The sequence below is a fragment of the Trichoderma camerunense genome, assembly GCF_050948025.1.
Source record: "Trichoderma camerunense strain CBS 138272 chromosome Unknown V8C40scaffold_22, whole genome shotgun sequence".
NCBI lineage: Eukaryota > Fungi > Ascomycota > Sordariomycetes > Hypocreales > Hypocreaceae > Trichoderma > Trichoderma camerunense.
Window position 1 is genome coordinate 322,481 of NW_028145348.1, and position 22,458 is coordinate 344,938.

The 22,458-nt window shown below is 51.5% G+C and overlaps 7 protein-coding genes across 7 annotated transcripts; 5 read left to right on the forward strand and 2 right to left on the reverse strand.

The window, feature by feature from the left end:
• On the forward strand, positions 1–1,537 carry V8C40DRAFT_256565 (uncharacterized protein). The gene has a single exon (XM_083218296.1). The coding sequence runs from the start codon at positions 19–21 to the stop codon at positions 1,369–1,371; it is 1,353 nt and encodes a 450-aa protein (XP_083068474.1). The 5' UTR covers positions 1–18; the 3' UTR covers positions 1,372–1,537.
• Positions 1,234–5,333, reverse strand: V8C40DRAFT_256566 (cation-transporting P-type ATPase PCA1). Its single transcript, XM_083218297.1, has 2 exons — positions 4,756–5,333; positions 1,234–4,695 (listed from the first exon to the last, which is right to left on the reverse strand). The coding sequence occupies exons 1-2, from the start codon at positions 5,210–5,212 to the stop codon at positions 1,754–1,756; spliced, it is 3,399 nt and encodes a 1,132-aa protein (XP_083068475.1). The 5' UTR covers positions 5,213–5,333; the 3' UTR covers positions 1,234–1,753.
• A 2,404-nt stretch (positions 5,334–7,737) lies between these two features.
• Positions 7,738–10,971, forward strand: V8C40DRAFT_256569 (kinase-like domain-containing protein). Its single transcript, XM_083218298.1, has 4 exons — positions 7,738–9,083; positions 9,140–9,439; positions 9,503–9,884; positions 9,952–10,971. The coding sequence occupies exons 1-4, from the start codon at positions 8,255–8,257 to the stop codon at positions 10,331–10,333; spliced, it is 1,893 nt and encodes a 630-aa protein (XP_083068476.1). The 5' UTR covers positions 7,738–8,254; the 3' UTR covers positions 10,334–10,971.
• Positions 10,972–11,370: 399 nt separating this feature from the next.
• Positions 11,371–12,201, forward strand: V8C40DRAFT_270292 (uncharacterized protein; the record flags this gene model as incomplete). The annotated part of the gene is made up of 2 exons (XM_083220175.1): positions 11,371–11,538; positions 11,563–12,201. 2 exons carry the CDS (start codon positions 11,371–11,373, stop codon positions 12,199–12,201), a joined length of 807 nt encoding a protein of 268 aa, XP_083068477.1.
• Positions 12,202–12,621: 420 nt separating this feature from the next.
• On the reverse strand, positions 12,622–16,748 carry V8C40DRAFT_270293 (uncharacterized protein; the record flags this gene model as incomplete). The annotated part of the gene is made up of 3 exons (XM_083220176.1): positions 12,622–14,074; positions 14,811–15,278; positions 15,346–16,748. The coding sequence occupies 3 exons, from the start codon at positions 16,746–16,748 to the stop codon at positions 12,622–12,624; spliced, it is 3,324 nt and encodes a 1,107-aa protein (XP_083068478.1).
• A 2,733-nt stretch (positions 16,749–19,481) lies between these two features.
• V8C40DRAFT_117953 (FAD-dependent oxidoreductase) lies at positions 19,482–21,258 on the forward strand. Its single transcript, XM_083210889.1, has 2 exons — positions 19,482–19,738; positions 19,808–21,258. Exons 1-2 carry the CDS (start codon positions 19,696–19,698, stop codon positions 21,019–21,021), a joined length of 1,257 nt encoding a protein of 418 aa, XP_083068479.1. The 5' UTR covers positions 19,482–19,695; the 3' UTR covers positions 21,022–21,258.
• Positions 21,259–21,297: 39 nt separating this feature from the next.
• Positions 21,298–22,419, forward strand: V8C40DRAFT_256580 (ubiquitin carboxyl-terminal hydrolase). Its single transcript, XM_083218299.1, has one exon. The coding sequence runs from the start codon at positions 21,496–21,498 to the stop codon at positions 22,252–22,254; it is 759 nt and encodes a 252-aa protein (XP_083068480.1). The 5' UTR covers positions 21,298–21,495; the 3' UTR covers positions 22,255–22,419.
• Positions 22,420–22,458: the final 39 nt, after the last annotated feature.

Below are 22,458 nucleotides of genomic sequence, written 5' to 3' on the forward strand. Positions count from 1 at the left end.
CACCAATAAAACAACAGAATGGATAGCTTTCCATCCAAGGAGGAACAGCTCCTGATGGACCCTGTCGAGTTCTGGAGCAGCCAAAAGGCTCCCAAAAGGCCTTCCAGCTCCGCCTCGCAACGGCCATCAGTGCGCTCTGCAAGCAAGGATCGCGACGACCCGCTGCTCACGGCGCCTCCTGCTCGGGCCAGGGCTCCCGAAAGGAACGAATCGCGGCAGTCGCGAATTGCTGTGGTTTTGAAGTCGCCGGCCCATCTGAATAGATCGTCATGGTCTCACGTCGAAGGCGAGAATGGCGGTGATTACAGAGCGGCGACGGCGTCGGCATCATCACGACAGGCTACTCCCAATTTCGCTTCACGCGCAAAGAAGGAAACGCCGGTGCCTCTCCCTAAGACGCTCATCACAACATCAACAACGACAACATCAGCAACAACAGCCTCAATTCGCACACCAGTGCCTCTACCAAAACCCTTGTCAAGAACATCAACACTAGCAGCCGGACCCGCAGCTGCGCCAGTGGCTGTATCAACGGTAGCACGAGTGGCAGCACCTACACCAATACCTCTACCCAAACAGTTGATAAGAACACCAGCGCCAGCAACTTCAATTCCAAATGCAGCAACACCACTTCCAACTTCATTACCGGCTCCAGGCTCGTCACCAGTACCTGCGCCGGGTTCTCAACCAAGCGCCGGTCGGGGACGGCCTAAAGGTTGGAAACCCGGCATGTCTTATGCTTCACTACGAGGCCCTGCTTCTCCAAAACCTGTCAAAGAGAGAACAGGAAGACCTGGTCGGCCATCTAAACCGAAGCCTCTCCTTCCACCAGGAAACCCAAAGCGCCGCGGCAGGCCGCCAAAAGCGCCATCTCCTCTACCGTGGCAAGTCTACCGGTCCCTGCCAACCTCTTTTACTGCATTTTTGTGCGAATGGAGTGGCTGCAAGGCTGAGCTTCATAACCTGGATACGTTACGACGCCACGTCTCTGTGGTGCACTGCCGGAAAGCGCCACTTGTTTGTTGTTGGGGGAAATGCGCGCAAAGCTCGCAAAGCTCGGCCCCTTACCAGTTCCCTAATGTACCCTCGCTTCGTGCACATATTGAGAAGAAGCATCTCATACCTTTCAGTTGGCATACGGGTGATGGGCCGCAGAACTATGGTGCCCCTAATCAACGGTTGAAAGATGAAGAGATTCCGGATTATCTTAAAGACGATCAAGGCAATCAAGTGACGCCGTCTATACGAGATCAAGAGGTGGAAGATTTCGCAACGTGGAAACACAATCGTCAGAAACTAAAGGATCTGCTGGTCCAATTGAATGACAATCTACCAAGCGAAGAATCAGATTCTCCTATTGACGAAGATTGATGAGGAAAAGGAATAAGCTTATGATACCCTTGGCTAATGATAAAACTAGCACTAGCTGATACATTTTGTTCACAAATGATTCAAGTATATAGACCTATTTCATATAGCGAAGAAAGAAGAAGCAATTCATAATTGGGTAGGATGTTGAATCTTTACCCTTACACCGTACTTCATATACGCATCCAGATCATACTGCAAAGATGCGAGCTGATCATTTGCATCTTGAAACTAAACGCACATAGTAAATAACGGGTAAAGAAAGAAAAATAACAGTGCGCAGGCGCATGAAGTCGCCTCTTGTCGCAATACTGTAAAAGGCACTGCGCCGATGCCACTCACACCACAAAGACACCTCTTCAACACACAATACAGCTGATCACGGCTAGATGGTAGACCATCTCAACAGCGTGGCCGCAGCAATAACAGGCAATACACTGACGAGCTCGCCCAAGCCAGCGTATTCGGGCGGGATTCTCGCATTGACAAACGCCCCAGCAGCCAGCAGGATGGCGAACAAGTTGTACACAAAGCTCCAGCCAAAGTTAAAGGCAATTCTGCGCATGGATTTTCGGCTTACCGCAATGACGGTGAGGATACCGGCGAGGCTGGGACGCATAAGAACAACATCGGCTGCTGATTTGGCGACATCGGTACCTTCTTCGTTCATGTGTACACCAATGGTAGCCTGGGCGAGGGCGACTGCATCGTTGGTTCCATCGCCACAAAAAATGACGACGGGTTTCTTAGTCTTGCCGATCTTATTGGTCTCGTCTGTAGAGGCAGGGCTTTGGAGAAGGTCCTGAATGTATGCTTGCTTGTCAGCAGGAGTGCAGCGGGAACGAACATTGGCCTCGATAATATTCAATCGTGCTGCGACAGAGCGTACAGCACCATCGTCGTCTCCTGAGATGATGTGAACCGATATGCCACGAGTGAGCAGAGCCTGAATCGTAGAGGTAGCATCTGGTCGAATTGAATCTTGGAGGGCAAAAAGAGCAGCGATGGAACCGTCAATCATGAAGCCGAAAACTGTGTACCCACGTGCCAACATGGATTGTACAACCGGATTGGGTTCAAGGCAGAGCCAGCGGGAATTGCCTGCCTGCAGAGTCAATCCAGATCCCTCCGCGATGCCTTCGACGCCTTTCCCTGTCAGAGCCTTTGAGCTCGATACCGGTGCAGGGGATATGTCCTGGCCTTTTAGATGCAACGCCATTGCAGCAGATACTGGGTGCTTGATGCCATCAACAAGACCCAGAAGGAGAGACTTTGTAGCGGTCTGGTCACCATCAGCATACCATTCCTGTACCACTGTCAACTTGCCCTCCGTAATTGTACCAGTCTTGTCGAACACTACGTGTGATGTCTTGTAAGCAACCTCAAGACTTTCCGCCGATTTAAAGACAACGCCCCGTTCAGCGGCAACACCGCTAGCAATGACGACAACCATGGGTACCGCTAGGCCGATGGCACAGGGGCAAGACACTATCAGAACAGTGATCGCGTAGGTGATTGCTTGGATCGTGGCCTCGCTTCCAGATTGCCCACGGACCTTGATGCCAACGGCGATCCAGATACAGAAGACAATAATGGTGATGGCAACGACGAGGGGGACAAAATAGCTTGCAACACGATCAGCTATGGCTTGAACCCTTGGTTTCGACAGCTTTGCCTCATCCACCATGCCAGCAATAGTACTGATCGTATTGTCACCGGGAAGTCGAGTCAGTCGAACGTATAATGCACCCGAGCCATTGAGAGATCCGGCAATGACTGGGGAATTACTATGCTTCACGACCGGCATTGACTCTCCTGTCATCATAGATTCGTCAACTTCGGAATTGCCAGACATCACCGTGCCATCGGTCGGAATCCTCGAGTCGGGAGCGACCTTGAACACGTCTCCATACTGGAGGAGACGAGTATCAATCTCCTTTTCGCCTTCGTCAGTCACAATGAGCGCTGTGGTGTTCTGAAGAGATCGAATCGAGATAGATTCCACGGCCTTTTGGCGGGCCATAGCAGCCACCCAACGGCCTACCATAATAAGGGTCACGAGTAGAGTGCTGGTCTCGAAGAACTGACCGGTTGACAGGGGCTTTCCTGAAGCCAAGTAACCAAATGAGACAACCGAAAAGATGTAAGCTGCACTAGTACTGAGAACAATGAGAAGGTCCATTTCAATTACCCTCGAGAAGACGAGAGCTTTGAGTGCCTTTGGATAGAATGGACCAGCGACTATGAATTGGACGAGCGTTGCCAAAGCCAAGGATGCCGAGCTGTATTCCAGCTCGTGCTTGGGGAGCGGAGCCCAAGCCATGACTAGAACAGGGACAGTGAGGCAGGCAGACAGCAGTGTCATGTAACCGATATGTCGAACGTGTCTATTGCCTGCCTCGAGTGTTGGATCCGCGCGAGCCGTTGCGAGCTGGATTGGAACGTCACCCCAACCACGTTCAATCAAATCTCTTGCACCGATAATGTCGGCATTAAAACTAACATTGACGGTTTTGTCGTCAACGACTTTCACTTCAGTAACCCCGTCTGGCCAAGGTTGGTTAACAAACGCAGCTACATCGCCGCCGCAAACAATGATATCGAGGTTAGAACCTTGATTCGTAATCCTTTCACATTTGAACTCCGTAGTTCTTTCAAGGTGCTTCGTCACCTCAGCCGCAGAAAAAGAGCCAACTAGGTCAAACTCAGCGCGAGCGAGCACTAAGCTGGTCTTTAAGTTCTTGACAGACGGGAGGGCACCGAGACTCCGAATCAGCTTTGTCTCGCATCCAGTGCAAGTCATGCCTGAAATGCTGAGAATTACATGTTCTTTCTCATCGTTGGACGACAAGCTCTTTTCCACATCAGCATCTTGGGCGATGCTGGTAAAGATTTCTGTCGACCTTTTGGCAAAACGAGTTGGTCGCATTTCAGCGCAGCAAGAGTCGGCACAAGATTCCGCCACGCTCGAGGGCTTCGACTTAGCTGGAACTTTGCCATTATTCAGGCGTTTCTCATTCAAGTTGACCGACTTCTTTGTGGAACAGCAGTTTCCACCCGCCCTATCGGCGGCACAGCAGGAGTCAACAGACGAACGTGAACGGAGCGATAACGTCTCTCTTGAACGACGTCGCACATTAACCGAGGTTGAGCGGCGTTGAAGATTACAGCATGTTTCTTGTCCAAGGGCGATGAGAGCACGACAGATGCATCCAAGGGCCTCGAGTTTCCCCATGTACATGTCCCGAACCTTGCGAGAGTGACCATCACATGGCTTGCCATTTTTGCCTCGACCGCAGTTGGAGGTCGGCTTAATATTGCTTGGACCTGCGAGTTGACAATGTTAGAGATATGCTTGGGGGTTTGTCGAGCAATCGGGTTGCTTACCAGACCCAAGGCTTTCGCATTCACGCAGCGCAAGGCGATCCAGGCAGGTTTGGTCACAGCATGGAGAGACTTTACCTTCGCAGCAGGATGGTGCTTTCATGATATCGGGGCATGGTTTGTCTCCCTTGGAACAGCAAGCCTTGCTGCAGTTGGACTGGGAGATCTGTGGAGCACAGCAATCATCCTTGAGGTCGATCTCTTGAGCCTTGCTCTCGCATGTCTTGTCGGCCTGTAGCTCTTCTACTGATTCACCACAGCATGAATCCTGGCATCGCTTATCGTCTGATTGAATCGATTCGTTGCATTCAGTATCAGCGATTTCAACCTTCCCGAGGCTGGTATCTGGCACGTCGTCAACGCAGCAGGAATCTTCTTGCTCTGGAAGCTGGGTAGAGCAGCAATCTTCCTCCGGCGGTGCCTTGGAGGGCGGTTCACAGCAGCTAGAGCCGCAGGCCATGATGAAAATTTGGGTGATTCTGTCGACTCTGGATGATTTGGATTTGGATTCAATTCGAGACACGTCAATGGAAGTCAAGTCAACGAATGCCAAGCGTGCACGGTAACCCAAAATGGCGACTACGGACGGATGAGAGATGACCCCTCCCGAAGGTCATCAAATAGTATCGCGGGAGACATGTTGCCAAGGATCTTGCTTCTGTTTTGTGACAATAGCGTCTGATACATCTGTGAAGCATTTGACACGTATATATATTGATGACTATAAATAGTCATTCAGCATTAGAATGTCAAGCCCATGGATCGATTCACAGCATTTGATGCTCAAGCTGGATCGATCGATAGTTGGCTGAGCCTAATGAGGAAGAGTGTCCACTTAACCTTAATTGACACAACGACAAACTCTATCAATATTCTTGGCGCAAATGGCGCCTTCACTCTCGCTTTTTTGTGAATCTAATAATTCAAAAAAAGCATAGCGATGTTTGTTGGGTTCATTTACCCTCACACTACTGGCTACATGCAGCTTGAGGGAGCTCCTCACCTCTCCAGATGGCATGGTTAGCTTGTTGGCTTTACAAATGCTAGGCCGAGAGAGTGCTACCCTATTATATACTGCCCGTGTATAAGCGAAGAAGATATATGCGTGCATGCTTCAGTCCAGCTTGTTCACGGAGCCAGGGTCATCCCATCTGTTTAGTGCAAGTGATGACAGTGCTTATCCCGAACGATATTCTTCAATGCTACCATATGCAGCACAAGTATGCATTCCAATACACCAAATACGGACATAGCTCTCGGGTTTTAGCAATCCAGACGACACCAGATACCAAGATTGGCAACTGGCCGCTTCAGCCTCCATGCTATCTGTCTAGTAATACGAGTATTCAATGCTCATCACCGGGCTTCCGGTCGGCATATACAAAAAGGGCGCGCGCGGCTGTGGCGCTGCAGGGAAACAATTGCAATGACGGGAATCACGGCGCCTCGTCCAAGCCGATCAGCATTGGCGGAGCTTATGGAGCATCACGACCCACCCCTTTCCGCCATGTCGGGCTTGAAACAACCGGAGAATGGAGCATCGTGTTCTATTTTTTTCTTTTTCTTTTTTGCCATTCCTTGTTTCGAGCAACTGATGGGATGATTACATCATGGCATGAACGGCTGCACTCCGTGTTTTAGCGCGAAACAAATTCCGATTGCTCTCATCACGGAATTGGCTGTCAAATGTTTGATTGATTGCATGGGTGCTCGGCGACATTCTGTGACAAGACAGGCATCACGTCAGGCCTTGGGGCTCGTATGATGGCCCGTAGAGTCGCCAGATTCCGAACATACCGACCAGCCGTTGGTCTGTTGGTCTTGTCTGGTCTGGGGCATCGCAGTGCAGTGCATTGCAGCGTAGTGCTGTACGAGTACCAAGAACGGAGTCCGTCCGAGTGCTGGTAGAGGCGATTGATTCCGGGCGCAGAGAGAGAGGCAGCTTTGTGCGGCAGTGTCTCGGATGACAGAACTCGTGAAAGCTGCTTTTGATGCTGAGAACTAATGCAGCCCTAGCCTCAACTCAGGCACATCAGGCAGTGGTACGAGGTCAAGCTTCAGCAGTCATGCATCAGCCCTTTGCAAATGCACATCAGGACGGATTCGTGGTGGAGACACGGGCGCTGCTGCGGATAATAGAAACATGGATGTTTGTGAATTCTGCCTCATTGGCCTGGTTGGTAAGCAGCTTCATCTGCCGCAACGCGTCTCACTGGAAGGGAAAATGTGAGGGAGAGGGGAGAAGGTGGACGACTCCGCAGCGAGGCAAGTACAGGTACCTCGCCCGCAAAAGTACCGGTACGAGCAGCAGCCACAGGCACAGGTACCGACAGGCACTGAAGGGAGCACTGTATTGGATGACGACTGCTGCACCAGCACTTCAACAGCGCCTGAATGAACACGAAAGCGAATGCGCGCGCGCGGCATGGCGTTATAGGCGGGTTCCGGTACAGCCCGGCATCTGGCAGTCAAATTTGCACGCTCAGCATTATAAATTGGTTTCTGCACTCCGACGAAGCCAAGATCCGACGCCCCCCGTATCGGGATACCGAATACCAGGTTTTGAAAATGGAAATCAAATGCATCGGGTGGCTGTGTGCCTGTGCCTGTTCCTGTGCGTGTGCTTACGAGCGGGCAGAGAAGCGTATTGAATGTTCGATCCAATGTTGATGGAGGCGCCATGCCATCGTTCTCATGACTCGCTCTGCAGTACCTCTACCAACAGCCCGAAAATGTTCACGATGCCCTTCTGACCTAGTCCGCTACGGGGCTAACGCGCACCCGCTAGCTGGCTCTCCCCAACGCCCCCTGAACGCCTCGTCCTAACCGCTGTGGCCCCCCGTAACTCAATTGTGCTGCCCCGTTGGAGGACTGTAACAGCCTGAACTGGGCGCCCTCCCGATCTGGGACGCCAAGTACCTGTACCTGCCCGCGCCTCCACAAATCTCGCCCAGTGATAAGCCTGCAGAGACCAGTGACGCTGATGCCTGAGGCAACGTGGCTTGCCGTGAGCGGACCGACCCACCAGCTTTGTCTCAACTCGCGGTACCTCGTCCAGCCGCTTCAAACTGTTGGCAGAAACCGTCGAACTTGCATCCAACAAGACCATCGTTGTCCATAATTCAAGCCTCTTTTCTCGCCATCCCGCCGAAAAAAGTTGCCTCTACCGTCCAGCGCCTGCTTCCTCGTCTGCTGTGCGAATCATGGCTGCAGTTGCTTGATCGAAACCCCCGTTAGCGTCACCCGAACATTGATACCGTCAATCCACGTCCCACCTCCGCATCCACTCGTCGTATCCTCTCCATTTTCATCGTCATCGTCAACGCCTGCGTTTGCGTCTGAATCTGCATTTGCATTTGCATTTGCATCTGCGTCTACATCTGCATCTGCGTCCTCGACTTCGACTTCTTCTACGTCATCAAGTCTTTCGCTTCCTTTTCGTCATCATCACCAATCATCGTCGTCGTCGTCATCTCCATCTTCTCCATCTCCTAAACCAGCAATGCCATCCTCAAAGGTCGCCAACAGCTCTGCTGGGGGCCAGGTCAGCAATCGCCTGCGCAACTTCTTCCGCATGAACAGCAGCGCGAGTAGTATCGGCGAAAAAGAAAGGAGCAGCAACTCGCTTAACCTCAACGGGCCTTCGAGCAACGGCAGCGGCAGCGACTCGCACTCGACCAAAACTTCTCGACACACCAAGCTATTCAACAGCACCGTTGGTCGCCTGAGGTCACATACCGTCGCCAGCGAGAGCAGCAAGCTAGAAGAAGCAATGAGCCCTACGGCGCTTGCCAACCCCTACTTTGCTCACCAGGGACAGCCTGGCCTGCGCCATCACAACGAAGGTTCTGTGCCACCAAGTCCTCCCGATACGCCAACATTGAAGGTGTCGGGCCCAGATGGCACAGAGGCCGAACAGGCTACAAGCGAAACTAAGGAAGAGCTGGCCCGCAGGTTAAGGAGGGTTGCCAGTGCACCTAATGCCCAGGGACTCTTTGCGAGTGCTGGAAACAAGGGCGAGCGCCCCGGCACCGCTGAACTCGGCAAAGACCCCTTGATCCAGAATGCCAAGTCAGGGTCACTCGGCCTCGTCGACGGCGGCAAGGCCGATGCAGTACAGCAAGCATACAGCGAAGATACTCTGGGTGCTCTGCCTCCTCCCCAGACCTCTTTAGCCTTCCGCAGGACGTACAGTTCCAACTCGATCAAGGTCCGCGATGTCGAAGTTGGGCCTGCCAGCTTCGACAAGATCAAGCTTATTGGCAAAGGTGATGTGGGCAAAGTCTACTTGGTTAGAGAAAAGAAGAGCAACCGGCTCTACGCCATGAAAGGTAAAAATGCGAGCTTGAAAATTGACACCTCTGCAGTCGCTAATTTGGTCCCATAGTCTTGAGCAAGAAGGAGATGATTAAGCGAAACAAGATTAAGCGCGCCCTCGCTGAACAGGAAATTCTTGCGACAAGCAACCATCCCTTTATTGTTACTCTATACCACTCGTTCCAGTCAGAAGACCATCTTTATCTCTGCATGGAGTACTGCAGTGGAGGAGAATTCTTCAGAGCACTCCAGACTCGCCCTGGCAAGTGCATTCCAGAGGACGACGCTCGTTTCTACGCCGCCGAGGTCACGGCTGCTCTGGAGTACCTCCATCTCATGGGTTTCATCTACCGAGATTTGAAGCCGGAGAGTACGTAACCCCTCCAGATGGGAAGAGAATGAGGAGACGCAGCTGACTAACGTATTTCTTTAGACATCCTGCTTCACCAGTCCGGCCACATCATGTTGTCGGATTTTGATTTGTCAAAGCAGTCTGGCCCTGGTGGCAAGCCCACGATGATTGTTGGCAAGAACGGAGCTAGGACAGATTCTTTGCCCACAATTGACACGCGATCATGTATCGCCGACTTTAGAACGAATTCGTTTGTCGGCACCGAGGAGTACATTGCCCCCGAGGTGATTAAGGGCAGTGGCCACACAAGTGCAGTGGATTGGTGGACACTGGGCATTCTCATCTATGAAATGCTCTACGGAACCACGCCTTTCAAGGGCAAGAACCGAAATGCCACCTTTGCCAACATCCTGCGCGAGGACATTCCCTTCCCAGACCACACTGGAGCGCCACAGATTTCAAAGTAAGTCACCATTGTCCTATATAGAACGACTTGCCACATGAATTGTTGCTGACCCTCCTCATTATAGCCTCTGCAAGTCGCTCATCAGGAAACTGTTGATCAAGGACGAGAACCGCAGGTTAGGTGCCCGAGCTGGTGCCTCTGATATCAAGGCCCACCCCTTCTTCCGAACGACTCAGTGGGCTCTGATTCGCCACATGAAGCCTCCTATTGTCCCTAACCAGGGCCGTGGAATCGACACCATCAACTTTAGGAATGTCAAGGAGAGTGAAAGCGTTGACATCAGCGGGGCCAGAGCCGTTGGTGTTCCCCTGGATAGCGGACTGGCAACACCCGGCACTGAAGCTGCAGACCCATTCCTGGAGTTCAACAGCGTCACGCTTCACCACGATGACGATGTACAATTCCACGATATAAGTTATGCTTCATCACCCTCTTCTAGAAGTTGAGATGGCCCTTTGAAACCTGGGGATCCGACATCGAACCGATTACTTTTCTTCTCTCCATGAGGCTCCGGCCCAAATTTTGATATCATGCGTGTACACGGCTAAGGTTATGGGGATTGTTAAGATTACGACATTTGAGTCTTTTTATTCGAGCGACCGAGTTTTTTTTACCGTTTTGGAGTTGACGCCTGCATGGATATCCCGTCATTCGCTCCTTTTGCTTTACAGCAGGCAAGCTAGCAGATACAAACTCATAGCGGATTCCGTACGATGCCCCTCCCAAAGTTGTCGTTTAGGATTATTGTTGAAGAAAAAGTCTGTTCAGCATCGTTGCAAGTCTGTCCACTTGAATTCGGCGTCTTATTTGGTTTTCTTTTCTCTTTTTTTTTTGGGCGTTTCTTGGGAGTTGTTTTGGCGCCAGGGAGGGCATGTCATGTAAACTGTCAACAGTCTATGAAGATACGTTTGATCTACAAATAGAACAAGGATATTCTGACGAGTCTGCGTGTGTCCTTCTGTGATTGTTTTTCTATACATGGCTACTATCTTATTGGAGGATCTTGTCTATATTAGTGTCAGAAGGGTTAATATGAGCTGTGAGATTTATTCAACAACGTGTTCTCCTGACTCATGTGATATATGTACCGTGGCTGGAAAGTGAATGCCGTTCAGTACAAGCAGGTCCGGCTAATAAACGGCATGGGAAGTTCATCTTTGGCATCGATCTTGCGAGAAGTTGAGCAACGCAGCTGCCAAAGAATTGTCCACCCAAGGTCCTTGTTTATAGATCCTGAGTAAACACCAAAGTTTTCTATCCTTCATACTATTTGCCTCTCATTCTTCAAACCTTTTCATCAAATATTTCAAATAACAAGCAGCCTAACATCACATTCACTTAGTAGTATACACAAAAGACAGCATTACGCACGATGGACATGACCCTCTGTGAACCTTTCTGTTCTGCCTTAGTTCAACCTTCCTATTCTACCACAGCTCAACCTTTCTGTTCAACATCAGACCACGCACCCTCATATGCCATCATGCCGTACTCCCAGCAAGAACCGCCGTCTACAGCGCAACGCACCTATTGGATCTCCTACATCCCGCAAAAGAACCCAGAGCACAGCCCCATGAGAAGCCTCGCCGAGCTCCGCGACAGACTACACCTCGAAATCGCCGCTCCCCTACCCAAAGTCCTCGTGGTCCCAGTATTGGTGGATAAGACTACGTAGAGCGTGATCGAAACCTTTGGCGGCCCGCCCGTCAATTTCTACGAAGATCACCTTTCAGGCACGGCGCCCACCCCGACGAGGTACAGCGCGCCGCAGATGGCCTGCCGCTGGCGATTCCCCCAACTCGTGACGGACGGGTGGGAGTGTAGCGATACGAAAATCAGCAGCGCGCTGGGTAAACATGTGGTGTTGTCCGCGTCGTTTTGGTGTGCCAAGGTGCCGATGCTGTTCGTCTCGCAGCCAATGTTTACGACGAGGTCGAGCCGGCCGTTTGAAGATAAGTGTCTGGATCAGGAGATTGCGTGGGATTTTCCTCCGCAGTATAGCGGTGAGATGAAGATTGAGGAGTATATCAATTTCAAGGTGTATCATCGCTGGGTGGCCTTTTTGGGAGCCTTAAGACCGTCTGACTTGACGCGGGAGATGCTTTTCGAGGTGACGAGGGCGTTGGAGCAGAATCTTGAGGAGGCGCGGTATTTGCTTGGACGAGGATGGGCGATGAGTGGTGCGAATGTGGGAGATTGGAAGGAGTTGCTGGATAGATTGATGAGGAGGGTGGACATTATGGCGTCTGGAGTCTTTTCGAAGGAGGAGGTGGAAGAGTACATGGGAGAGGCGGAGGCGGCGAGGGCGGCATGAGATGTCTGGAGCAATGAGCTCTTTCTCGTGTCTTGGGCGTCTTTTAGCGATGGATGGGTTGAGTATACTTGATCATTCTTTGTATGTAGCAGCGTTGTCTTTATAGAATCAAAGCGATGAACTCACAAAAGACTTTGGTGTACTGGTCTCATGTGTAGTAAGTATGAGAAAATCGTTTTTATTTCTTATGTCCTTTCCCCCTTTTCCCTCTTGCACTATATCATACAGTCATGGTTATGCCCCTCGTCCGCCCTCCCCTCCAAGATGTGATGTTCCCATTGCGTGACAACAAAATAATAGTATGAAAACCCCGTTCCTCGGTACACATACATTGATATGCTGGGACAGAAGGGAAAAAATGAAACCCCAATAAAATGCCTCCATGAGTATCATAATCATCGGAAACCGCTGCTGCCCATCTTATGCCATCATCTCGCCCGCATTCCCATCCTTCTTCCTCCGCGCAGACGGCCCAATCTTCTCCTGCCCGCCCATCCACGGCCGCAGGCACTCGGGAATCGTCACAGTCCCTTCCTCCTCGTCCCACCCGTTCTCCAGCAGCGCGGCCAGCACCCTCGGCACCGCCAGCGCCGTGCCGTTGGCCGTCCAGGGGAAGCTCAGCTTGCCGCTGCTCGTCTTGAGCCGCGTGGCGAGGCGCCTCGTCTGGTAGTCCGTGCAGAGGCTGGCGGAGGTGACCTCCCCCCAGCCGCCGCTGTGGTGCTCGCGGCTCGGGAACCAGGCCTCCATGTCGATCTTGCGGGTGGCCGAGGCGCCCAGGTCGGTGGAGGGCATAGAGAGCACGCGGCAGTAGAGCCCCAGGGACGAGAGGATCTCGGTCTGCATGTCGAGCATCTCGTCAAAGACCTCGCGGGCCTCGAACTCGTCGGGGCTGGTCCACGCGAACATCTCGACCTTGGAGAATTCGTGCACGCGGTACAGGCCCTTTGTCTCGGCGCCACGGGCTCCGGCCTCGGCGCGGTAGCATCGCGATACGGCGACTCGCTTTAGGGGTAGGTCCACGGCGTCGATGGTGGACATGGCCTTCATACCGGCGAGAGGGATCTCTGATGTGCCGGCAAGACACATTTCAGGTACGCCACGGTCAATGTCGGCTTGAGACTGGGCAATGGAGTAGACTTGCTGCTCGCCGTTCTGGTCTCGAGGCTGAAAACCACACGCGGCGCCAATGTGGCTGTATACCATGCTAGGAGGCGATACCTGAGTCCATCCGTGCTTGGTAGCAACGGCGAGGGCATACTGGATGAGAGCCTGTTCAAGCTGTGCTGCCTCACCAAGCAGGTAGTACCATCCCCAGCCAGACGCCGTCGCCGCTCCAGCAAAGTCAAGAATGCCCAATTCGGCGCCAATGTGAACGTGCGACCTCCAGAGCTGCTCCGGTCCTTGCTCAAAGCTCGGCGGCTCATTGATGTAGCTCAGAACCTCGGCTTCATCCCCCCTAGGCGTGTCGGCGCTGGTGAGGTTGGGAATCTCCAGCGCCAGCTCCTCCATCTGCGTAACCGCATCGGCCTCCTTCTTCTCAATTACAGCCAGCTCACTCTTGAGCGCCCGAGCCTCCTCCTGGATCTTCTCCCGGCTCATCTGTTTCACATCTTTCAGATCTTCATCGTCATTGCTCGTCGCCGAATTTGCCAGCTCTTTTCTCAGTAAATTAGACCTCTCCCTCAGCGCACGGCCATCCTTCTGCAGTTGCTGCCACTCGGCGTGCAGCTGTCCAATCCTCGCGGGGTGAGACGCCTGGCGCTTGTAGTTGCGCTCCAGGCATGTGTTTTCATAGAGCTCCGGGTTTTGCCGAATGTGCTTGATGTCTACGATGGGCTTTGGCGCGGACGAGGGACGCTTGACGTCTGAGAAGCTCCGCGCATAGAGAATTCGGGCTTGTAGCCGCCATTGAGGGCAGCGCAAGCGAGCCAGAGACGTGGTCATGGCGGATATTGTAGAGGCATGGTTATGATGTCAAGCCGAAGCTATTTGCAGCTCCATCTGATGATGGTGGTGTGGTGGTCGGAGAGCTCTGCCGATATGCGATTAAGCGGAACACTTACAGTGCGAGACGACACTGTATGTATACTGTCTCGGGTGCCATCCATCAATCCAGTCAATCAGATCATGCAAGTAATGAATGGTTCCCGTCGGTAATATCTGCCAAGGGTTCAATGTTTCACACAATCACATCGTTAGGCTGATCCTGGTTTGAAGTTCGCCGTGTATGCTTAAATGTTACAGTAAGAACTTTAATCACCGCAATGCGAGAGACACAGTATTTGCATTAAAGATATATTTCATCATTGACACGAGTCTGGTGTCACCGCTATTTTATCTGCGCTCAAGCCAACGGCTCTCCTTTTGAATCGAATCTAATACATCATTCATACCCCCCTTTCCCCAGAGTAAGACATTATTCATGTTGTATATATATAACGCTTCCAAATCCAATAGTTTAAATAAACGCCATGCTCACACAGCTGCCGTCACCCCCTTTTTAAATGGAATGGTATCAACCCAAAGCAAAAATCTCAATCCGGAGAGATGAAAAGAGCATGCCAGAAAAGACGAAATGAACGCTCCACACTGCGTCGTAGTGACTTTACACATTCTCCGCGGGACCACCGGCCTCGCTTTGTTTCGTCGGGGCATTGGCCAATGCTGCGTTGTGTTCCTCCTCCTTCTCAGTAGTCTCGTCTGCGCTCGTATCGTCCGTCTTAGGCTCATCCGCCGGAGCAGAAAAGACTGGGGCGATCTTGCTCTTTGACCTAATCTTGGCGCCATAGAAGTAGAAAGCGAAGGGAATGGGAGCAAGTACAAGAGCTACGCAACCCAGTAGTGTCGAAGCCCACTGGATGTGCATGCCGAGAAACATTTGACGACCAAAAAGCGGGAAAGCAGCGCCGAATAGAGATCTCATAAAAGTGTTGCCGGCAAGAGCTGAGGCGGCGAACATGAGGTATGCATCGACAATATAGTTAAGGGCCTGAAGGAAAATCGACATGAGACCAAAGCCGGTGAGGATACCGCTGACAGCCGGGGCGGCCCAGTGAATGCTCTCCTTGTATCCAGTCCTGACATGTTGTTAGTTGACTGATCAAACGAAATAATTGGAGATGATTTTGAGAAAAGACGACTTACCATCCGAACCAAAAGATACCGCCGGCAAACGCAACGCCACCAACCATCATGTTAGGCAATCGCCACTCGGGAATGGGAATACCGTGGTTGGCCTCGAGCTTGCGGTTGTACCACGGAACCTGGAGAATGATGGTGAGGGTCGCAATAAGCTCACCGATGATCAGGCCAAAGAAGGTCAGACCGGATTGACCCAAGTTGAAGCCATGGACACCGACGAAAACCAGAGGGTATGCGGTAAAGAAAAGGTAGAGCAGCCCATAGATGAAGCTCATGTAAATGGAGAGAAGCAGGATGATGGGCTCCGTGAAGAGGAGTCGCAAGGGACGGGTGAAATTCTTGCTGACGAGCTCGCCAAAGTCGATTTCAATTTCCTCTTGTTTGGCGTGAATGCCCCAGTTCTTGGTGCGACGTCGCAGTTCCGAAGCCTTGCCAACGAGAATGACTGGTGGGTACGACTCGGAGAGGAAGAACAAGTCTAGAATGAAGGCGGCGAATCCCATAATGGCAGGGAGATACTCAGTCCAGCGCCATCCTAGATATGATTCGACAATGAAGCCACCGATGAAAGGCGCCAGCATGGGACCGGTAAAGACAGTCATGGAGAAGATGGCAATCGCCGTTCCTCGAGTCCTGTTGTCGAACATGTCGGAGAAGACCGCAGCAACGACAGCCAGGGGGGCGGCACCGAAGAAACCACCGAAGAATCGACAGATGAGAACGGTCTGAATGTCCTTGGCAGTGGCGGTTGCGATCGTGAAGAGGGAGAAGCCAAAGATGGAGAGGACAATGGGCAGACGTCGGCCCTTGAGTTCGGATAAGGGAGCCCAGAGACTGGGACCAAAGGCGAAACCCAACACATAGAGTGATGTGCCTAGAATGCCAACCTCGAGGCCAACGTCAAACTTTGCTGCAACTGTACTCGTTGCAGATGAGAAGATGGAAGATGTAAAGGTACTCGTGACGGTGGTGTAGGCCAGCATAGCAGCCGTCAAGATCTTCTTTCGAAGAGGCCAGTTCTGGGCATGTAGGGGGTCGTTGGGTCCGTCAAACTCGACGACGTACTCTTCCTGGGCTGGTAGCTGGGGAGGATATGGCTTGCCGCCGCCAAACGACGGCAATGGCTTTCGAGAAGCTCTACTCTCAGTACGAATTGAGCCTCCAACAGTGTTAACGTGCTGGCTTCGTTGAGTTGCAATGCGACTCAGGGCGGTGGGGTGGCGCTCCAGATCGTTCTGCGTAGATACACGACTCATGTTTCTGCGGAACACGCTGCCTTCTGAAGACGCGGACGAGGCTGAGGATGCCGTGATGACGCGCTCTATTTCGTTGCTTGCCCGGCTCTGATAGCGCTCGGGGGAGGCAGAGCGCTCTGCCTCCATGAGTTCCCGGTCGAGGGGATCCATGGTGACCAAGTCGGTGACGCTCCTCTCTATGGGTGATGTGAAATCTGCAATCTGCTTCCCAATTGATAGCCGTAGCAGCTACAAGAAGGAGCTACAGGAAAGGAGAGGCCAGAGAGAAGACGAGGACGAGGCTCGGGATATTATAAAAGATATTGAGTGTTCGAAGAGGATTTCTGTTCAAGAAGAACAAAATCTCCAGCGCCGAAAGAGGAGAGAGAAAAGAAGAGGGATGTGAGAGCTAGAAGGGCCAGGGCCGAAAAGCTTGTCGCAGGGACGGCAGTTGTGCGATAGGTGGAACGAGGAGTCTACGGTACGATTGATCGGGAGCTAGGTGGGCCAAGATATCATGTACTCGCTACTCGGCTGTTATAGACCGGCCGAGTGTTACCGGAACAGGATAAGCAGTCGGCAGGCTAGTACGGGTAGGGAATAGTTGACGAGCTGGCGGGGCGAACTATTAGGTAAGGTGGATACCGATGATGAAGAAGAGTTACGAGTGAGTCGTATGAGGTCGTGAGAAGAAGAGAAAAGGAAAGAAATATCGGTCGTATACTTGATAATAAATGAAGACGGATAAAAAGAGTCGCCGGTGGAGGATATTCGCTCGTTCCAATGCTAAAACAGTCTATAAAGACAAACAAGGGTGATGAGTACACCAAGCCTATTGCATCAACTTAACTAACTAGCAGGGCGACACAAAGGATCTCAGCGACTGCACGGAAAAGGATGGCGGATAAAATAAAACAACCAATGCATGTAAGACATAACAAGCGGCGCACCGCTTTCTTTTATGGGCGGCGGACTCGATGCCAGAACATGTCACTAATTGCTACCGTCGACACTCGGCTTAAAAACTAGTTGATTACGGAGCATGTTCCGCTGAATATACGAATATGCTAACTACCTACTACAACCAGAGGTTCGGCCCCCCGATGTTACCCAGCCCGTCGATGGGGCCGGCTTTGAAATCTCTGCGCTCCCTGACAGGGCCTCTCCCCTATTTTTTTCGTTCTTGTCCTGCGGCAAACCTGCTTGGATGGACACCAGACAATGGAGCCAGCTAAAATCCGAATGCCAGATAGGGCTCGAGCTAGGGTCTTCGACTACCGGTGCGCATCCCGGATGTCTGGCTTGGCTCCACCGCTGCGTCGAAACATGTGGCATATCTACGAAACAGCACGAATCGTGGTTCTAGGCTCGGGAGCCAGCCGCAGAACAATTGATGCCCAATGGCTTTTTTCTTCTGTTTTTCAAACATGTCCCCTGTTCTTTCAGGCTGTTGCCAAGCAGTATTGCTCCACTGCATATCCAGCTCCGTCCCCTATGTCATTTCGGCCTGCTCTAGATAGAGTCATCTAAGACATGCTACATTGTTAACTCCTCGGCACGGAGACAACGGCCACGAACGCGGCGGGTTTTGCATAATCGATCATCGTACTCCGTAAATACACATACACATTCACGTATGATTGCATGGCTTGCATGGATATATCCACCGTGGGCGGACATCCATCAGAATTATTTCTAATACCGTAACACTGCCTCTCTCGGGCTTGGTCCCCATGGAGTGTCCGTCCGATGGTTCTTCTTCTATCCGCAGTCTTGTCTCGGCCGGTTTCGCCTCTGCCGCTTACCTTTTGCTGTGCAATGACGTAATTCCGCAATCTTTCCAGCATCGATTTTTTTTTGTCGGCAGCGGAAGGCCGAGAAGCGAACCTCAGCTGTCGGACCTAGCACTAGGCGAATTGCGAATTAGGCGTGCAGCGAGTTGGTCAGCGGCTGATATCGGAACAAAGGCCTGTTTATGTCGTGTGAGAAAGTGGGATCTCTTACTGACCCCGGAGTAAAAGCTTGATTCCCTATCAGAAAGAACGAGAACGAGAATCGCCTCAGGGATTCCTCTAGTAGATTCCAGGACCTGCACATCTTGACAACCCCTGGCGGCGCGGCCATGATTTATGCGCCGGCTGGGTCATGTCTTGATTGGCCGGTGAACATGTCCGGGAACGGAGAATATCGTATAAAGTCCGACGCCGAGGTTTATCGCAGCGCATACTGTAGCGAATCCCATTTACTTGCAGACACGGCCTTGTCGCCCAGGAATACAGGAATAGCATCAGCATCTTCATCCTGAACCGGCAACTTTAGCTCCCGCTCTACCTTATCAAATCTCTGTGCACGAACGATGGAGCCGTGCACAGCGAGGGATGGTTACCTCAGCAGGCTTAGATAGGCACCTGGCATCGGGGTTTGTTTGTCTTGGTGATGACTTTGCATGCCCAGAATGGCAACTTACATTGGTAATCGATGGTTGCTAAAGGACTACATTCATACCGATTCAAAGTACAATCAAAATCCTGTATCCCAGACCCAGAAGAAACAAAGACACTATTGGTCTCCAGAATGTGTACAATCCTGCTACATGCTACGCTGTTCTCATATTGGCTTCTTCAATCCTTCGCTCAGTCTCCCTAGCCATCAAAGAACGCGACGCATAATCTGCAACACGTATCAATAAAGAATAGTCGACTTTTCACTCAACGAATCCAATAGTACACAACGATAATGTCGCTTCGTAGGCAAATGATCCCATTTTCCACGCGTCGCCTAGGGGGGGCTGACCGGATCCTTCCAAAGTCCATGTCGCTAAAAAGTCCGGCTGAGTGGCTGAAGCTGAGGAAAAAGTGACACGAACAAAAGTCTAAACGGAGAGTTGGGCAGCTCAAGCTTCACTGACCGGATTTTACTCAGATGAATACAAAAGGGTTGCAGTCGTCGTCTTATTTTGAGGACGGATGAATCATTAAACCATCAAAACAATTCTCGCATCGCAGCCTCTCCTGTTTTCATCGACGTCTCATTGTTAGCTTTACACCCGCAGCTCACTTACACGCTTACAGCTACTCCGCACAAGACCACCACTTTATTGAAAAGAACTCCATTCAATATGCAGAACCTCAAGATTGCCATCATTGGAGCTGGCCCAGCTGGTAAAGTGCCCCAATAACTAAGAAAACACATTTCGCTGTCTCAACGCCGGTAGCTAACCCTTTAAATAGGCTGCACTCTTGCCCGGCTTCTTCACCTTGGAGGCATTCAAGCCACTGTATTCGAAGGCGAGGCCTCTGCCAATGTCAGAACTCAAGGCGGAACCCTCGACTTGCACACTACTTCCGGCCTGGCCGCTGTCAAAGAAGCTGGCCTATGGGACATCTTTCTCTCGCATGCGCGCTACGATGGTCAATACATGGCCATTGTGGACAAGGACCTTTACTATTACGTCGTCCGAGGGGCTGACGCCGAGTCAAACATCGCTTTTGGAGAACGCCCGGAGATTGATCGTGTGAAGCTCAGAGAAATCTTGCTCGACTCTCTTCCTGAAGGAACCGTTAAATGGGGACACCGCCTGCAAAAGGTTGAGGGCACCACCTTGACTTTTACCAATGGAACTACCGCCAGTTTCGACCTTGTTGTTGGTGCCGATGGTGCGTTTAGCAAGGTCCGCCTATCCATTGCGCCAGAGCTGGTGCCCGAGTACACTAGAGTGGCAATGCACGACATCTCCATCCCCGACGCTGAAAAGACTGCCCCTGAGACTTACAAAATCGTCAACCGTGGGAGTATTTTCGCCAGTGCGGACGGCCAGCGATTCACTCTCCAGCAAATGGGCGATGGCAGCATTTCCATGGGCTTTAATTTCGTGCGCGAGGATCCCGACTGGATGAAGCCCGAGAAGTGTGGCTACGATTCCGAGAATCTCGTCGAGGTGAAGAAGGCGTTGGCGAAAGAGATGGAGCATTGGGGTCCTCAGTTTCGTCAAGCAGTCGACGCTGCTCAGGGGCGAACAATGACCAGATCGCTGTGGCGACTACCCATTGGACAGAAGTGGCAGCACAAATCCGGCGTCACTCTTATTGGTGATGCGGCTCATTTGATGACGCCTCATGCTGGTGAGGGCGTGAACCAAGCCCTTGAGGATGCCATGCTACTTGCTCGAGTGATCCTTAAAGCTCAGAGTATTGAGGAGCTCGACGAACAGATTCGTGGATTTGAGTCCGACATGATAGCTCGTGTCAAGCCGATTCAGGAGCTCGCTTGGGATCGATGCCAGGGGCTGATGTTCACCGAGGGCGTGCCAAAGACTCTTGTTGACAGGGTGATGCAGCGTCGAAAGCAGCAAATGGCCGAGGGCAAGACTGCAGAGGAGCTCAAGAAAATGGATGAAGCCATCGCCAAGGCTCAGGCAGAGGCTGATGCTATGAACCGAACCTGATGCATAGAGCTACGAATCCAGCTTCATCAGGAAGAGGTTCCTCGTAGCTAGATTTGGGGGCCTTTTGCCTTCCAAAGATTGTTTGTTTTGAATCGTTTTGATATTTAGTCTGGTATTGTGTTCACGCAGGGTTGAGATGTCAGCGAGCGAGCAACATTGACGTTGATTTGGATATGTTTCGTCACATGACATGTATGGGCTTAACAACCCAATCAGATACTTCCATTATTTTAAATATTATCATATATCTCTTATGAAATGCTCTTTCCTTTCCAAGTTGATATAAACATGTGTGGCAGGCAACAGAGTGCCGCGTACCTGCTGCGTCACGGCTAAGCAACCCCGCGCCGAACGTGTTTCTCTTAGACAACCAAAATCACCACCAGAAGATTAACTTGACCTCTTAATAAACATCAACTCATCAAAAGCAACAAATCGTTGTCAATAACCAGGCGAAAGGATACATCATCCAACATGCCGACCGAAGGCGTTTACATTCGTCCATCCGGGCAGAAGACCTTCATCCCGTTGGAAAACAACCCGGAAGTATTCACATCGCTCGTGCACGACCTCGGAGTGTCGCCCGATCTCGGATTCTACGATGTCTATAGCCTCGACGATGCCGATCTTCTTTCGTTGGTGCCTCGTCCAGTTCTAGCACTGATATTCATCACTCCCGCACAGATGTATTTTGCTGTTCGAGAGGAAGACAAGACTACCGTGTCGCCTGCACAGTTGACCTACGATAAAAGTGGTGATGAGGAACCCGTCATCTGGTTTCAACAAACAATCGGGCATTCATGCGGCCTTATGGCATTGTTGCATTCCGTAGCCAACGGCGAAGCGAGAAAGTTTGTTCAGCAGGAGTCCTTCTTGGATGGCTTGCTGAACGAAGCTACGCCGCTTAAGCCCGTTGAAAGAGCAGCCTTGTTGTACAACAATGAAGAGCTTGAGAAGAAACACATGAAAGCTGCTAGAACTGGAAGTTCCCATCCACCCGGGGCAAACGAAGACAACCATTTCCATTTCATCTCCTTCGTCAAGGGGAAAGATGGTCATCTGTGGGAGCTGGAGGGTGCCACGGACGGCCCCGTAGACCGGGGATTGATGCAAGAAGGCGATGATGTGCTGAGTGAAGGAGCTCTGGGCCAAGCGATACGCAAGTTTCTGGCAGCCGGAAATGGGAATCCGAACTTTAGCATTGTGGCATTGGCCAAGAAGCCCGCTGAGTGAGATATCACGTCGTGATGAAGAAGCCTGTATCTAGACTACAGGAAACGACAGAGATCGGGATAGTAAGCATAAAACGAAAATGAAAATGCCATGATTCCATCGGCCAATAAGACATTTCCGAGCAATACAAGCATGTCGCCATGTGGCATTGCGTATCTTATCAGATCCATATCTTGATCTCAAACAGGGCTCCTTTTAAATGCA

Coding starts and splice junctions, on each gene's coding strand:
- V8C40DRAFT_256565 (XM_083218296.1), top strand. CDS start 19: ATGGATAGCTTTCCATCCAAGGAGGAACAGCTCCTGATGGACCCTGTC.
- V8C40DRAFT_256566 (XM_083218297.1), bottom strand. CDS start 5,212: ATGGCCTGCGGCTCTAGCTGCTGTGAACCGCCCTCCAAGGCACCGCCG. Junction 4,696..4,755: donor ATGCGAAAGCCTTGGGTCTG/GTAAGCAACCCG, acceptor GTCAACTCGCAG/GTCCAAGCAATATTAAGCCG.
- V8C40DRAFT_256569 (XM_083218298.1), top strand. CDS start 8,255: ATGCCATCCTCAAAGGTCGCCAACAGCTCTGCTGGGGGCCAGGTCAGC. Junction 9,084..9,139: donor CCGGCTCTACGCCATGAAAG/GTAAAAATGCGA, acceptor TTGGTCCCATAG/TCTTGAGCAAGAAGGAGATG. Junction 9,440..9,502: donor CCGAGATTTGAAGCCGGAGA/GTACGTAACCCC, acceptor GTATTTCTTTAG/ACATCCTGCTTCACCAGTCC.
- V8C40DRAFT_117953 (XM_083210889.1), top strand. CDS start 19,696: ATGCAGAACCTCAAGATTGCCATCATTGGAGCTGGCCCAGCTG. Junction 19,739..19,807: donor CATTGGAGCTGGCCCAGCTG/GTAAAGTGCCCC, acceptor CCCTTTAAATAG/GCTGCACTCTTGCCCGGCTT.
- V8C40DRAFT_256580 (XM_083218299.1), top strand. CDS start 21,496: ATGCCGACCGAAGGCGTTTACATTCGTCCATCCGGGCAGAAGACCTTC.